The 13,441-nt window shown below is 40.9% G+C and overlaps 1 protein-coding gene across 3 annotated transcripts in view; it reads right to left on the bottom strand.

The window, feature by feature from the left end:
- Positions 1–13,441, bottom strand: part of USP6NL (USP6 N-terminal like) — a 133,807-nt gene that overhangs the window by 28,718 nt on the left and 91,648 nt on the right. For all 3 annotated transcript variants that reach the window (XM_081330775.1, XM_081330777.1, XM_081330776.1), the window contains 5 exons: positions 11,475–11,582; positions 9,497–9,606; positions 5,033–5,081; positions 3,542–3,662; positions 1,964–2,058 (listed from right to left, as the gene is read on the bottom strand). In XM_081330775.1, the coding sequence (XP_081186901.1) occupies positions 1,964–2,058; positions 3,542–3,662; positions 5,033–5,081; positions 9,497–9,606; positions 11,475–11,582 (483 nt within the window). The remainder of the gene's footprint in view (positions 1–1,963; positions 2,059–3,541; positions 3,663–5,032; positions 5,082–9,496; positions 9,607–11,474; positions 11,583–13,441) is intronic.

Genomic DNA, 13,441 nt, shown 5'->3' with positions numbered 1-13,441 from the left:
TTCCTCCCCGTTGTCCCACTGTTTTGATTTTCTTTTGCATTTTATATTTATTTATTTATTATTTATTTTATTACATTTATATACCGCCCTTTCCCGAAGGACTCAGGGCGGTTTACAGGGTGATTAAAAAACCAAGATACAAAAGTTAAAAACAAATTAAAAAAAATTATATTTGTCCCTGCATAAATAAAACCCCAGTTAAAATAAGATTAATCCTCAGCCTGGGCCAGAGAGCTCGAAGAGCCAGGTCTTCAGGCCCCGGCGGAATGAACGGAGGTCGGGGGCAGTCCTCAGCTCCACTGGCAGCTGGTTCCAAAGGGCAGGCGCCCCCACAGAGAAGGCCCTCCCCCTGGGTGTTACCCGCCAGCAATCTTTTACCGGCGGCACCCTGAGAAGACCCTCCCTGTGGGAGCGCACTGGACGAAGGGAACTTGATGCCGGCAGCAGGTGTTCCCTTAGATAGTCCGGACCCATGCCATTTAGGGCTTTATAGGTCATCACCAGCACCTTGAATCTCACCCGGAGGGCAACCGGAAGCCAATGCAGCTCGCGGAGTAGAGGTGTTACATGGGAGTATCGGGAAACCCCCATCACAACTCGCGCGGCTGCATTCTGCACCAGCTGAAGCCTCCGAGTGGTCCTCAAGGGCAGCCCCATGTAGTTTATCCTGATAAACTTAATAGATGTTTGAAAAAGACTTGCTTACTATAAAAGCAATACTCCTAATCAGTGCTTTTTTTGTAAAAGAAAAAAGTGCCGGAACTCACACATGTTATACAACCTGCCTTGCCTACCCTACAAGGTTCCATCCAAAAAAGGTGCCGGAACTCCGTTCTGGGCGTTCTATGAGGAAAAAAGCCCTGCTCCTAATTATTAAAGACTCTAACCAAGCCAAGAACGCCAAAAAAGAAGTCACGATGGGCTTCACCAATTACATAAAAAGCATTCAGTTGGGTCAGTTATGTCAAGCTGTTAAAAGGGCTTAGAAAAACGGGCATCCCAGAACATCTCATTGCCCTCACGAGAAACCTAAAGAATAAACAGAATGACAAGAGTTGGACGAGACCTTGAAGGTCTTCTAGTCCAGCCCCCTGGTCAAGGCAGGAAACCCTATACCATTTCAGACAAATGGTTGTCCAACCTCTAAACATATCCAATTCCTTCAACCATTCTTCATATGTTTTAACTTCCAGCCCCCTAATCATCTTTGCTGCTCTTCTCTATATTTTTTCTAGAGTCTCAGTATCTTTTTTTTATATTGTGGCGACCAAAACTGGATGCAATATTCCAAGTGTGGTCTTACCAAGGCTTAAAGACAGGTCAGGAATAAAGACATGTCAGAAAGCCACAGAATGGACACAACGTGGCCAAAAAAGACTGCTCCAGGCTTGCAAAGGAATGTGACAAGATTGAATACTTTCCCCTTAATTTATTCAACCTATGTGCTGAATATACACGAAGGGAAGATGAGTATGGTTTTAAAATTGGAACAGGACGATCAACAACTTGCATTATGCGGATGACACTATTCCAATAGCTGAAAATACAATGGATGTGTAAGCTCTGGTAATAAAAGTCAAAAAGCACAGTGAGAAAGTGTGAACTTTAATTAAAAAGACCAAACTAATGACTTCAGGTAAAAGAACCAGCCTTAGGATAGATAATGAAGATATCAGACTGGTAGATTGCTTCTGCTATTTTGCGATCCACCATCCACAATAAGGGAACAAGCAGTCAAAAAATACACTACCATGTAGCACTTGGTAAAGTGGCCGTGAAAGACTTTTTGAAGTTATTCATATCCCATGATGTGTCTATGTCTATAAAGATTAGCATGGTGCCAGCTGTTGTATTTCCTGTGACACTCTATGGAAGCGAAAGTTAAAATGAAAATTAAATGCCAAAGAAATTTCATCTGTGAACAATTCCCCTGATCAACATATTCATGTTGGCATTTACTTACAAAATGTTGCTTAAGCTTGGACAAAAATCTCTTCATTATTTTGTCATGATGCTCTTGAAACCTCAACAGCTTAGGAAAACCAGGAATAAAAAACCCTAAAATTGGGAAAAGTAGGGGAAGGAAGAGAGAGGTCATCATGAACAAGCAACTATTTTGTTTGTTTGTTTGTTAAACTTGTTTGCCATCTATCTCACTACAAGGCGACGCTGCATACCGCAGTAACTTAGTAAGTAATGTTAAATTAAAATATACCACTTTAACAGGATTACTAATCTATATCTAGGCTAATGCAGCATCCGAATCTGAGCTATAACAATGGGAAAGAGAAAAAAGAAGGAAAAGTGGAAGGAAACAGAAGAGGATGACCAGCAGCAAAGTGGATTGTCTCAACTACACCGGTGAAAGATGCTTTGCTAGAAGATCTGACGACTTAGGATGGGACAGACCATGATGAACAAGTTGTAGTTATGTAGTCACTAAGAGCTGACCTCAATTTGATGGTGTGCGATCAATCATTCGAGGTTTAATGCAGTCGGCTGTTCAGTATCTTTTGGAAGCATGTTATGCGAACAAGGTCACTGCATGAAGCCATACAGATAGTCCTCAACTTATAACCATAACAGAGACTGCCCATTATGGTTGTAAATCATGACAATGGTAAAGCAGGTCATCACGTGACCAGGCCCAATTTTAGCCACCTTTTTCGTGCCTCTTGTTAAGTGAATGTTAAAGTCATTCAGCAAACTCATTGATCACAATGGGGTGTTTTTTGCTGAAAACCAGAAGTAAAGATCTGTTTTCAGCAAAAACAGATCATAAATTGGACTTATGTGACTGCAGGACACTGCAAAAAAAGCCACAAATGTGGGCTGGTTGCTAAGCACCTGAAATGTGCTCATACAATCGGGGGGGCGGGGCGGGGGGGAGAAGATGGTTGGGAGAGGTTGGGGGGGGTCAGCTGTCAGAATTTTGTAAGTACTTTTTGGGGGATCCATTGTAACTTTGAACAGTCACTAAGCAACCAGTTATAAATCAAGGACTACCTGTAACACCATTTGTTTCAGCTCTATGTGATATCCATAAGATCTTTGACTTGTCTACTTGGTTTAGGACTGTGGTGTGAACCCAGCTTACTGAAGAATTGAAAAAAGCAAAATTCTAAATGTAATTGTTAAAAAAAAGGTGCAATGTGAAGAGGCCAGTTTAGCTATGTAAGGTAAAGGTAAAGGTTCCCCCGCACATGCGTGCTAGTCGTTTCCGACTCTAGGGGCCGGTGCTCATCTCCGTTTCAAAGCCGAAGAGCCAGCGCTTGTCCGAGGACGTCTCCGTGGTCATGTGGCCGGCATGACTAGACGCCAAAGGCGCACGGGACGCTGTTACCTTCCCACCGTAGTGGTCCCTATTTTTCTACTTGCATTTTTACGTGCTTTAGAACTGCTAGGTTGGCAGAAGCTGGGACCGCTGTTACGCGGCACTCGGGATTCAACCCGCCAAACTGCCGACCTTCTGTTCGACAAGCTAACCCACTGAGCGTCCCTATAGTTTATAATGACACTGAATGAAATGTCAGACACCTACCGTGCATAGCATGCTTAGGCCCCGAGAACAGTTTCACCAAAGCCCAGAAAGCATCTTCTTCATTCATGTACATTAGGAGCAATGCGGTTATGTGGCTCATCCCTTGACAGTATCCAACCTCCTGGGGAAAAGTAGACAAAACTGTTACAAAATTTGTGTACAAGTGCAAACAATCCTAAAGACGGTTGCACTCACTTTTCTTGTAGTAAAGGTAGACAGTGTGTGTGTGTTTGTGTTATGAGATGTTTGAAGGAAGAATATCCCTGAGGATTAGTTCTCTGTCTGACTTTGCATAGAGAGCTAAAAAGGAAAGTAAGACTGATATAACTAGAGCTTCTACAGGACAAGCTATCATTATCTAATTTTATTTTATTTTTTTAATCCTGAAGATGTGGAGAGGCCTCTGAGGCAGTGTTTCTCGACCTTGGCTGCTTAAGAGCATGCTGGCTGTGGAATTCTGGGAGTTGAAGTCCATGTATCTTAAAGGAGCCAAGTTCGAGAAACACTGCTCTAAGGAAATGTTGACTATAAAAGTAGAAGGGGACACAGGAGTCCTTTTTCCCCCATCTTCTGCACTTTGACCTGTTGTTATTCCCTATCTTTAGCTTATTCCATGTGACCTTTAGCTCCTCTCCCGTGAGGTGACTGGCAACCCTCATGGTGAAACGCTGCTTAGTACCAAACAGCCTTCAAGACAGAGCGTTTGTACTTCAGAAAGAAGTCCACGCAAACCCTCTTGATTGAATTTCTCTCCTTTCAAATTGATTCATTTGAACAAAGAATCTGGACCTAGCCTGAAATGTCCATATCAATTTAATCCAACCTATTCCCCCAGTTGAGACTATGTTATCATTTAGGGTTTATGTTACCTTAAAAGAGTTTTGTTGTGAGTTTCATGGAACTCAATCTGACACTTCCGAGTAGGAAGCCACAGAATTATAGACAAAATGAGCCAATTATGGATTTTAGCCCACTAACGCAGCTTGGCTTATCCTAGTAATGCCAGAGGGCAATTCACTTGTTCTGCTCAATAGATTAAAATGGCCACCCTCTTCAATTCTTCATATCAGCGGGAAGAAGGAAAACATTTGTCGTCTTTTCAGGAACATTTGCAACTTTCTGTTCCAGAATTCCACAACTGTTTCTTCTTTGTGACCCAGCTCAATAACGCTGCTAAAATTTACTAAGCTTAAAATGTAGCATTTTATTAGCTGAGTGAGCTTATCCACCACTGTTTTTACAGTTTCTGATCTTAATGGTTCCAGGCAAGCATTTGCAAAACAAGCTTTGATAGCATCTGGCCAAGAATCAGAAATATTTTCTTTTACACCTGTTGGGCCAAACAATCCAATACAGAATTATGCCTATTCAAAATCACTGTTTTCATGTTGATCTTGAGAATTCTATTTCCATCAATTCAAACATGGTTTAAGAATGACCTATGTAACTGACGGCGTACAGATGCAGAGAAGCATGCACAGAGCATCTTACCGTATTATATACAGAATACGCAGCTAAGACATGGAACAAAGATTGTTGCCTAGGGGGGAAAAAGACAGAAAGTAACCATACAAAATCAAAATGTGTTTTGGAGCCACGGTACAGGAAAAAATACTTGTGATGTAAAATGTTGCTGGCTTAATTTCATATCAGTCCTATTTTGTACATCTGTATGACCCTGCACAGTGATAAGCATCTCTCACTTTAAGACAAAGGGAATAAAGCAGTTCAAATGAGTCCTGTCCTCTTACTGGGAAGAGATCCAGATCTAGACCCTGCTTTGTGGGGTTCCTCATAATTTTATACTCTTTCTGTTCCTACTTAACATTCACATGAAGCTGCAGAGTGGGATTCTCTGCCATGTGCAGTTAAATACCATCAATGTGCAGATGATACTTAGTTACAGATACTCCTTGGTTAACGACAGTAATTGGGACCCAAATTTCCCTTGCTAGGTGATGAGGCACTATGGCATATGATGGCATTGCTTGGGGACAGTCCTGATTGTGGTCATTAACAGAACCCCACTCAAATCCTGTTATGTGAGGACCTACCCAGATCCAAGCCATTCTGTAGGAGAAGGGAAGTGGGGGTAGAGTTAAGCAAGTCATCAACCTGGAATCGTTACATTCCCACAAGTGAACCAAGTCCACCCCCTCTTGAATTCTGCTGACCCTTATCTGGTTAGTGTTGAATTTTAGTTGACCAGATTCTTGTGTATAAGGTTGAGTAAATACTGCAACCTAACAGATGGCTCTGATTCTTTGCATCTAACAGTTTTTTTCCTCCCAATCCTAAGCCTCCTTTTAAACTCCCCTCACTCAAATATCTCCTTTTTTTCCTTTGGGCTGCCCAGCACTTCAATGGCCCTGCTGCCTATGCTACAAAGTCTTGTGAGAAGGCCACACATGATTCTACCGATGTTTAAGAACATCGACCAATTGTTTTCATGAGACACACACACACACACAGAGGAAGATTTTGTTTCACAGCAGTTCTCTCTGCTTATCGCAAGAAAAGCTGATACTCATTGACTTCTGTGTTGCCTTTCTGCTTAACTGAACACTGAAAGAAGCCTACTATTTACAAAGATCGGCTATCTATCTATTATGTATGTGTATGAGTGATAAAGGCAAATACATCAGTGTTCCATCATGTGGTAAAATACTTACAAAAGCTCTCTTTTAAGGGGGGAAAAAGACCACGCAGGGTATTGCCTATCTGGAAAAGAGCTCTGTTATAACCAAAAAAAACCTGAGCGCTGAAGGAAAGGGACTGTTGTAGAGGAACATTCATGTTACAAAATGTAATATTGTATTTTGTAAAAATACAATGAAACCTGGACACCTGGGGCACCTGTTTCTAGCATGCCCTTCCATTCACACACATCTTCATTTTAGCCCCAATCTGCATTCTGGGTCCAGAGAGCATGCCAAATCCTCACAACTTTATTTTTTATCCTGTGTTTATTATTTTTTACAATTAACTCAAGGCAGCAAATATATATAAAGAGCCTTGGTGGAGCAGTGGGCTAATGCCTCCTTAAGTAACACCAGCTGCCTGCAATTAGTGCAGGTTCGAGTCCCACCAGGCTCAAGGTTGACTCAGCCTTCCATCCTTCCGAGGTAGGTAAAATGAGGACCCAGATTGTTGGGGGCAATAAGCTGACTTTGTAATAATGCCGCTTGGGGGGGGGGGGAAAGCCCTAATAAGCAGGCATATACATAGAATGAAGGCTATTGCTAAGCACATTGATTTGTGCTTTAAATTGTAAGCCGCCCTAAGTCTTCAGAGAAGGGCGGGATATAAATGGGATTAAAAAATATATATATCCAACACACACACACCTTCGTCTTCCTATATTCCCCACCACAATCCTTTGAGGTGAACTGGATTGAGTGAGTGTGACTGGCCCAAAGTCACACAGCTGGCTTTGATGTCTAAGGCAGGACTAGAACTCACCATTTCCTGGTGACTGGCTCAAGGTCACTCAGTTGGCTGTCAGGTGGGACTAGAACTCACCATTTCCTGGTGACTGGCTCAAGGTCACTCAGTTGGCTGTCAGGTGGGACTAGAACTCACCATTTCCTGGTGACTGGCTAAAGGTCACTCAGTTGGCTGTCAGGTGGGACTAGAACTCACCATTTCCTGGTGACTGGCTAAAGGTCACTCAGTTGGCTGTCAGGTGGGACTAGAACTCACCATCTCCTGGTGATTGGCTAAAGGTCACTCAGCTGGTTCTCATGCCTAAGGCAGGAGTTGAACTCGTGGTCTCCTACTTTCTAGCCTTCTGCCTTAACCACTAGACCAAATTTGTTTTGACTTTTTTTTTTCCTATTTACTGACTTGGTTTCCTTATCCTTACCACAGAATCCCTTCCTCTTTTGTGCACAGATAGTCACTCTGGCTATGTAACAACATCTGAGGTTGAAATTTTGATGACGTCATCATCGTCATCTTCATCCTGACAAAATGTATAGACATTTTTGCAGAGAAAACATGCCATCTTCTAAACTCTCTGCAGTCTAAGAGAGGCATCCACCGAAGAGGAAACAGTACAGGTAGTTTTCGAGTTATGGGTGTAACTGAGCCCTACAATTATGGTTATAAGCCGGGATGGTCGTAAAGCAAGTCACAATGTGACTGGTCCTGATTTTACAATCTTTTTTTCCCCTACAGTCATAAAGCAAATGCCACGGTTGTTAAGCGAATATACTGTTCATTATGGGACGGGTTTTGACATAAGTTGTGATTGTGTAATCACTACAATGCTACAAACGGTTGCAAAAGCGGTCAAGCAGCTTCAAATGTGGTCATGTGCCTCTGGGCGTGCGTGCAGATGTTAGAACTTCAAATTCAGATCATAAGTCTCATTTTAGCGATCCACTGTAACTGCCAGTTACAAGTCGAGGACTACCTATAACTGGGGGACACGGAAACAAGCCCTCTTTTTGGTGGTCCCCTCCTTCTGGAACACTCTGTCCTAGAAAGTTAGAATGGCTCCTTTCCTGTCAATCATCAGGAGCAGCTCCCACAAAGCTCTTCCAGTGCCTTTGGGGAATAAATGTTATTGTTATCTCCAAGTCATGAGAGCTATCTGACGGGTTTTATTGTGAACATTTTCTCAAGTTATTACATCTCTTGTTGCCGATTATCAATCTGTTGGTTTGATCACTGTTGTTCTTGTCTTGTTTACTGTATTGAGCCATTCAAACAGAAATTTTCTTAACAAACCAACCGGGGAAAATGCAATTTATTTATTTTTTTAAAAAAAACAACAACATGAGCTTCGCACACAGCTTTAGTCACAGAAGGCTGCAGTGCTAACCCGTGACACTGTATTTCATCTGAATCATCTCAAAGTCAAGGAAAAATCATGTTCAAAAATTAGAACAGGCAATTTAGATATATCTAAGAGCTTGGATAATGCTCAGTGGAATTACTGACATTTTATTTTCCATTATGCTCTTTTACTATTTTGATAATTCTCTTGAGGTTAGAAAATGATTTTTCTGAAAAAAAAACCTAATTTGCAATTTAATCGGCTCGTTTCTCGGGGGGAGGGGGGTAACAACTGTCTAAAATAATCACAATCCGAAACCTTCTTAGAATACTCTCACGGCTAACTAAAAAATAATTTTGTTCTTTCGGTTTTGCAAAAGGGAGCTTAGGCAATGTTTCATACCGTAGTAAACACAAGTTGACTGAAATACTTAAGAAGCCATTTGCAACCTGGTGTTCTTCTTCTGTTTTGGATCTACAACTCAAAACTCTTGTTGTAAATCTGGAGCACTGTAAGCCTATTGCCTCTGAAACCAACTCATAAAAAAGTGTAACTGTCTTTCATAATTTCCAAATATATTTAAGCTAAAAAAAATACTGGAAGAAGTACTGAAATTTACTTGTACCGTTTCAAAACCTAATGCAGCATTCAGGACTTAATATGGGAAAATATGCCTCTGTTTCAATGTTCAGTGTTAAAATGTTACTATTTCAAAAACTTAAAAACTATTTTCTAGATATCTTGCTAATGATGCTTTTTCTAACAGGCTTTTCCAGCCTGTTAAATAAAGATGAGCATGATTCTGCTTTGAATTTCAGAGCATCACATGTGTTTTGGGGTCCAGATCTCCCATGGCAAAGAGACAATAGCAAAAGAAGAGAATATCTGTAGTTCAGGGTTGAACTGTGAGGTCCTTGTTACTCTCTGAGCTTGGTGCTTTTCTTGCAGACATTTCATTACCCAACTAGGTAACAGCATCAGTCCACAAACATCCGCAAGAAAACCACCAAGCTCAAGGGGATAGGAGGAAGGTTGATTTTTTTTTTTTTGGGGGGGGGGGGAAACAGGACTCAAGATTTTGCTGCACTTCTGTATAAATTAAATTTCTTGAAGTTCTAGAAAATAAAAAGCAACAAGATCCACATGAAAGGAGCTGATTTAGCTTCACTCACTTTACTCCATATCTATCTCTGAACATGATGTGATCCCGATAGGTCCGGTTAACATCAAGATCAATTTGCCGGATATCTGGAGAGGTTCCTCTTGCTCGAGTTTTTAAAGTCTGGGGGGGGGGGGGAGGAGACAAAGAGAGAAACAATCAACAAATGTATATACACCAAGACTTCATAACTCATGATAGCTTATCATCCTTTTTGGTGCCCTTCCACTTCTTACAAAGGTGGTAAATCTATTCTGTTTGGGCTGGGGCAAGCATAACAGATTTTCTCCTTTACAAAATATCTTATCCCAACAAGAGACAGGATTTCAAATACAAGCAGCCAAACACAGTGAGTATCCCTCTGGGAAATTCATGTGAAAAAAGGGTATTTTATTCATCTTCTTCTGCTGGCTTCCATATTTAGATCTGGGAGGAACCATGGCAAGGGACCTTGATCTACAGAACATTTTGGTCTGATTCAGCACACTCCTGCTGGAAGGAATGAAAGGAACATCTTAAATTTGCTCTATTCATCAGTGAATGCTGTGTAAAGTCAAAGGTGGCGTGAGTTAAGGGAAGCAGCTGCTTCTGAATTTGTTTGCATGTTGCAGAAGATTCTACATTTTGGAGAATCCATCCAGAAGTTTAAGAACTTCCAGAATTCTGGAGGTCACGCGCTAAGAAATTCTGAGAGCCACAGTTTCACAGGACATCCGTTTAGGAAAAGCATTATATGTAACTGTGGGGTTGCACCAAGCTCACTCAGACAGCACCAAGGATCCCATAGTTAAACTTTGAGCTACTATAAAACTCCCTTTTTATGACACTGTAATCCCTTAATGAGGGATAGATTTGGGGTGACTGGCCAGAGATCCTTCCTGATGCCACACAGAGTTCAGAGCAGATAACCTTGATAACCCTGAGCTACTAATATCCTCTCTTCTCTTCTCTTCTCTTCTCTTCTCTTCTCTTCTCTTCTCTTCTCTTCTCTTCTCTTCTCTTCTCTTCTCCTCTCCTCTCCTCTCCTCTCCTCTCCTCTCCTTATCTATCTATCTATCTATCTATCTATCTATCTATCTATCTATCTATCTATCTATCTATCTATCTATCCTTCTCCAACACAGATATCCCTGAACTACTAATATTGTCTTCTATTGGAAGTATCATATGTACGTTTTGGTCCACAGGCTAAATATATGCCCCAAGTTACAATTTTTTGACAGCAGAATTTCTGCCAATTTTCTCTGGAAGTGAAAGGAAATAGGTATTTTGAGTCTCTGGCAGGTTTAAATGTAATTATTAATTCCCTACTCAAAACAGTAGCAGATGAATATTTCACTCTTATGTTCACCACCACCCTCTCAATTCAAAACTTCTCTGGAAGTTGAAGAAGTAAAAAAATTTGAAAGTTGAAAAGTAAAAATTTAAAACTGTAAAATGCATAAACTTAAATACAACATCCAAAAGAGAATTTAAAAAAACAGAACAAACATGACACAAGACTGTTTCTTAGGGCACAACATTTACTTATCTGTTTTATTAACTAGATCTATGAGGGCCATCCAATTCAAACAATGTGACTCTGTATGCCATAGCATACACACATGCACACACACAAAACAAACAATAAAGCAGGGCAGGTAAGGGGAAATCTTATGAAATGAATGGGACCTGAGAAACTGTACTGGTTCTGAGCATACCATAAACATCTATAAGCAATACTGAAATCTGAAAGCTTTTCAATAGGAAAATGGAAAAAAAAAGCTAAACAAATCTTCAGGCCTAAGAAATTAAGTTGTAGTTGTACCAAGGTTCTGGCCTAACGGATGATTCTGATTTAGGGTTCATATTATTGAGTACTTTTCAAGGAAAAAAAAGATTAAAAACTTGGAAAGAATGGCATTTATGGCTCTTAATTATATTGAATTTACTATTTGCTGCATTAAATAAAATGAAAGCTCTGTGTTTCACTTGCTGGCTTGGAAACTCACATTATAATAACCTCTCATTTCTTCTTTCATTTTTGGGACGTCGAGCAACAGGGACCAGATTTCACCTCTCAACTGCAGTGGAATTCCTTTATAGATTCTTCTATGAAACTGTGCCCAAAAAAGAAAAGCAAATGTAATTAGCAGGTACAGAAGTAAATCGGAATGAAATTATTACATGGTTGCTATTGCAATACCAGGAGGTACAGGCAGTCCTCAACATATGACCACAATGGAGCCCAAAATTTATGTTGTTAGGTGAGACATTTGTGAAGTGAGTTTTTCCCCATTTCATGACCTTTCTTGCCACAGTTAAGTGAATCCCTGCAGTTGCTAAGTTAGTAACATGGTTGTGTTAAGTGAATCTGACTTCCCCATGGACTTGGCTTGTGAGAAGGTCGCAAAAGCTGATCACATGACCTCAGGACACTGCAACCGTCATAAATATGAGCCAGTTGCCAAGCATCTGAATTTTGACCATGTGACCATGGGGATGCTGCAAGGGTCATAAATATGAAAAACGGTCATAGGTCACTTTTCTCAGTGCCGTTGTAATTTTCAACGGCCACTAAACAAACTGTTGTAAGTAAAGGTGCTACTAGAAATCATTTAGAACATAGAACACACAACAATGTTGAAAGGGACCTTGGAGGACTTTTAGTCCAACCACCAGCTCAAGCAGAAGACCTTATGCCAGGGATGAGCAATTAATTTTCCCAAGGGGCCACATGAGAAACTGGGATTGTTGTGGAGGGCCTAAGCAATAGGCTGTGAAGGTGCGTAGGCATGCCAAACACAAATTTTATTTTTTTAAAAAATAGGTGTCGCCTTCAAAATAAAAGCAATCTACAGGTGCTGGACAGATAGCCAAAGGACCAGATGTGGCCCAGGGGCCATAAAATGCCCAGCCCAGGTCAGCTCTACACCATTCTGGACAAATGGTTGACAACTTCTTCCTTGAAAACATCCAGTGAAGGAGCAACCACAGTTTCAGGGGCAAGTTATTCCACTGATTAGTTGTTTTCACTTCAGATCATTTCTCCTTAATTCTAGGCTGGATCCCTTTTTAGTAAGTTTCCATCCTTTTAGGGCAGGGATCTTGCAACTTGGCAACTTTTAAGACTTGTGGACTTCAACTCCCAGAATTCCTCAGCCAGCCCTGGCTGGCTGAGGAATTCTGGGAGTTGAAGTCCACAAGTCTTAAAAGTTGCCAAGTTTGAAGACCTCTGTTTTAGGGTATTGAATTTAGTAGCTGGAACAGTAAAATTGTACAATGGTCCAGAACACACAGTTGGAGCTGATTGATTGGAGAGTGCCGGCTCCTGCATGAGGCAATCTACGCTGTGATTGGTTGCTGTGGGTATAAAGGGGGAGTTTCCCTTTTTTCCCGCTTTTTTTCTTCCATGTGCTCTGTGTGCTGTTCTTGGATTTACCTCACGATGCTCCTGACTATCTTGTCTTCTGTAAATATAAATGTGAAATATATTTATCTATATAAAAGTACAAGTTGGTGTCAGTGTCTCTGACTTCATCTGGACAGCAGCTGCTACACAATTTCCTGACACATCCAATATTTCTTGTCCTGCCTGCAGGTGCTTTTTGGAAAATAGGCTGATTTCCTCTTTTCTGTGACAGCCTGACTCTGTCACTCTATCTCTATCTGCTTCCTTAACTCACTCCTTTGACTAGTGTTGTATCTGCGACTTTCCTTAGCTAAAAGGTTTAAGACACTTACACAGAAACATCTGCACTTCCTGAAAATCAAGACTTCCCCCCCTCATCTTACACTATTAATTTCGTTATTAATGATTTCTCCAGCACCAGGTTTTAGTTAAAAACAAAACAAAACACAGCCTCTGTGTTATGCAACTCTTGACTCGCATTAATACAACTTTAAGTAAAGAATGTCCATTTAATGCATGTTCTGACTTGCTTAGGCAAAGAATTCCAGAAAAGACCGTCTGAACACA

This window comes from Vipera berus, assembly GCF_964194415.1.
Source record: "Vipera berus genome assembly, chromosome: 6".
In the NCBI taxonomy this organism is placed as follows: domain Eukaryota; kingdom Metazoa; phylum Chordata; class Lepidosauria; order Squamata; family Viperidae; genus Vipera; species Vipera berus.
The sequence above is the reverse complement of the archived record's forward strand: the minus strand, read 5'-3'. Positions and strand labels throughout refer to the sequence as shown.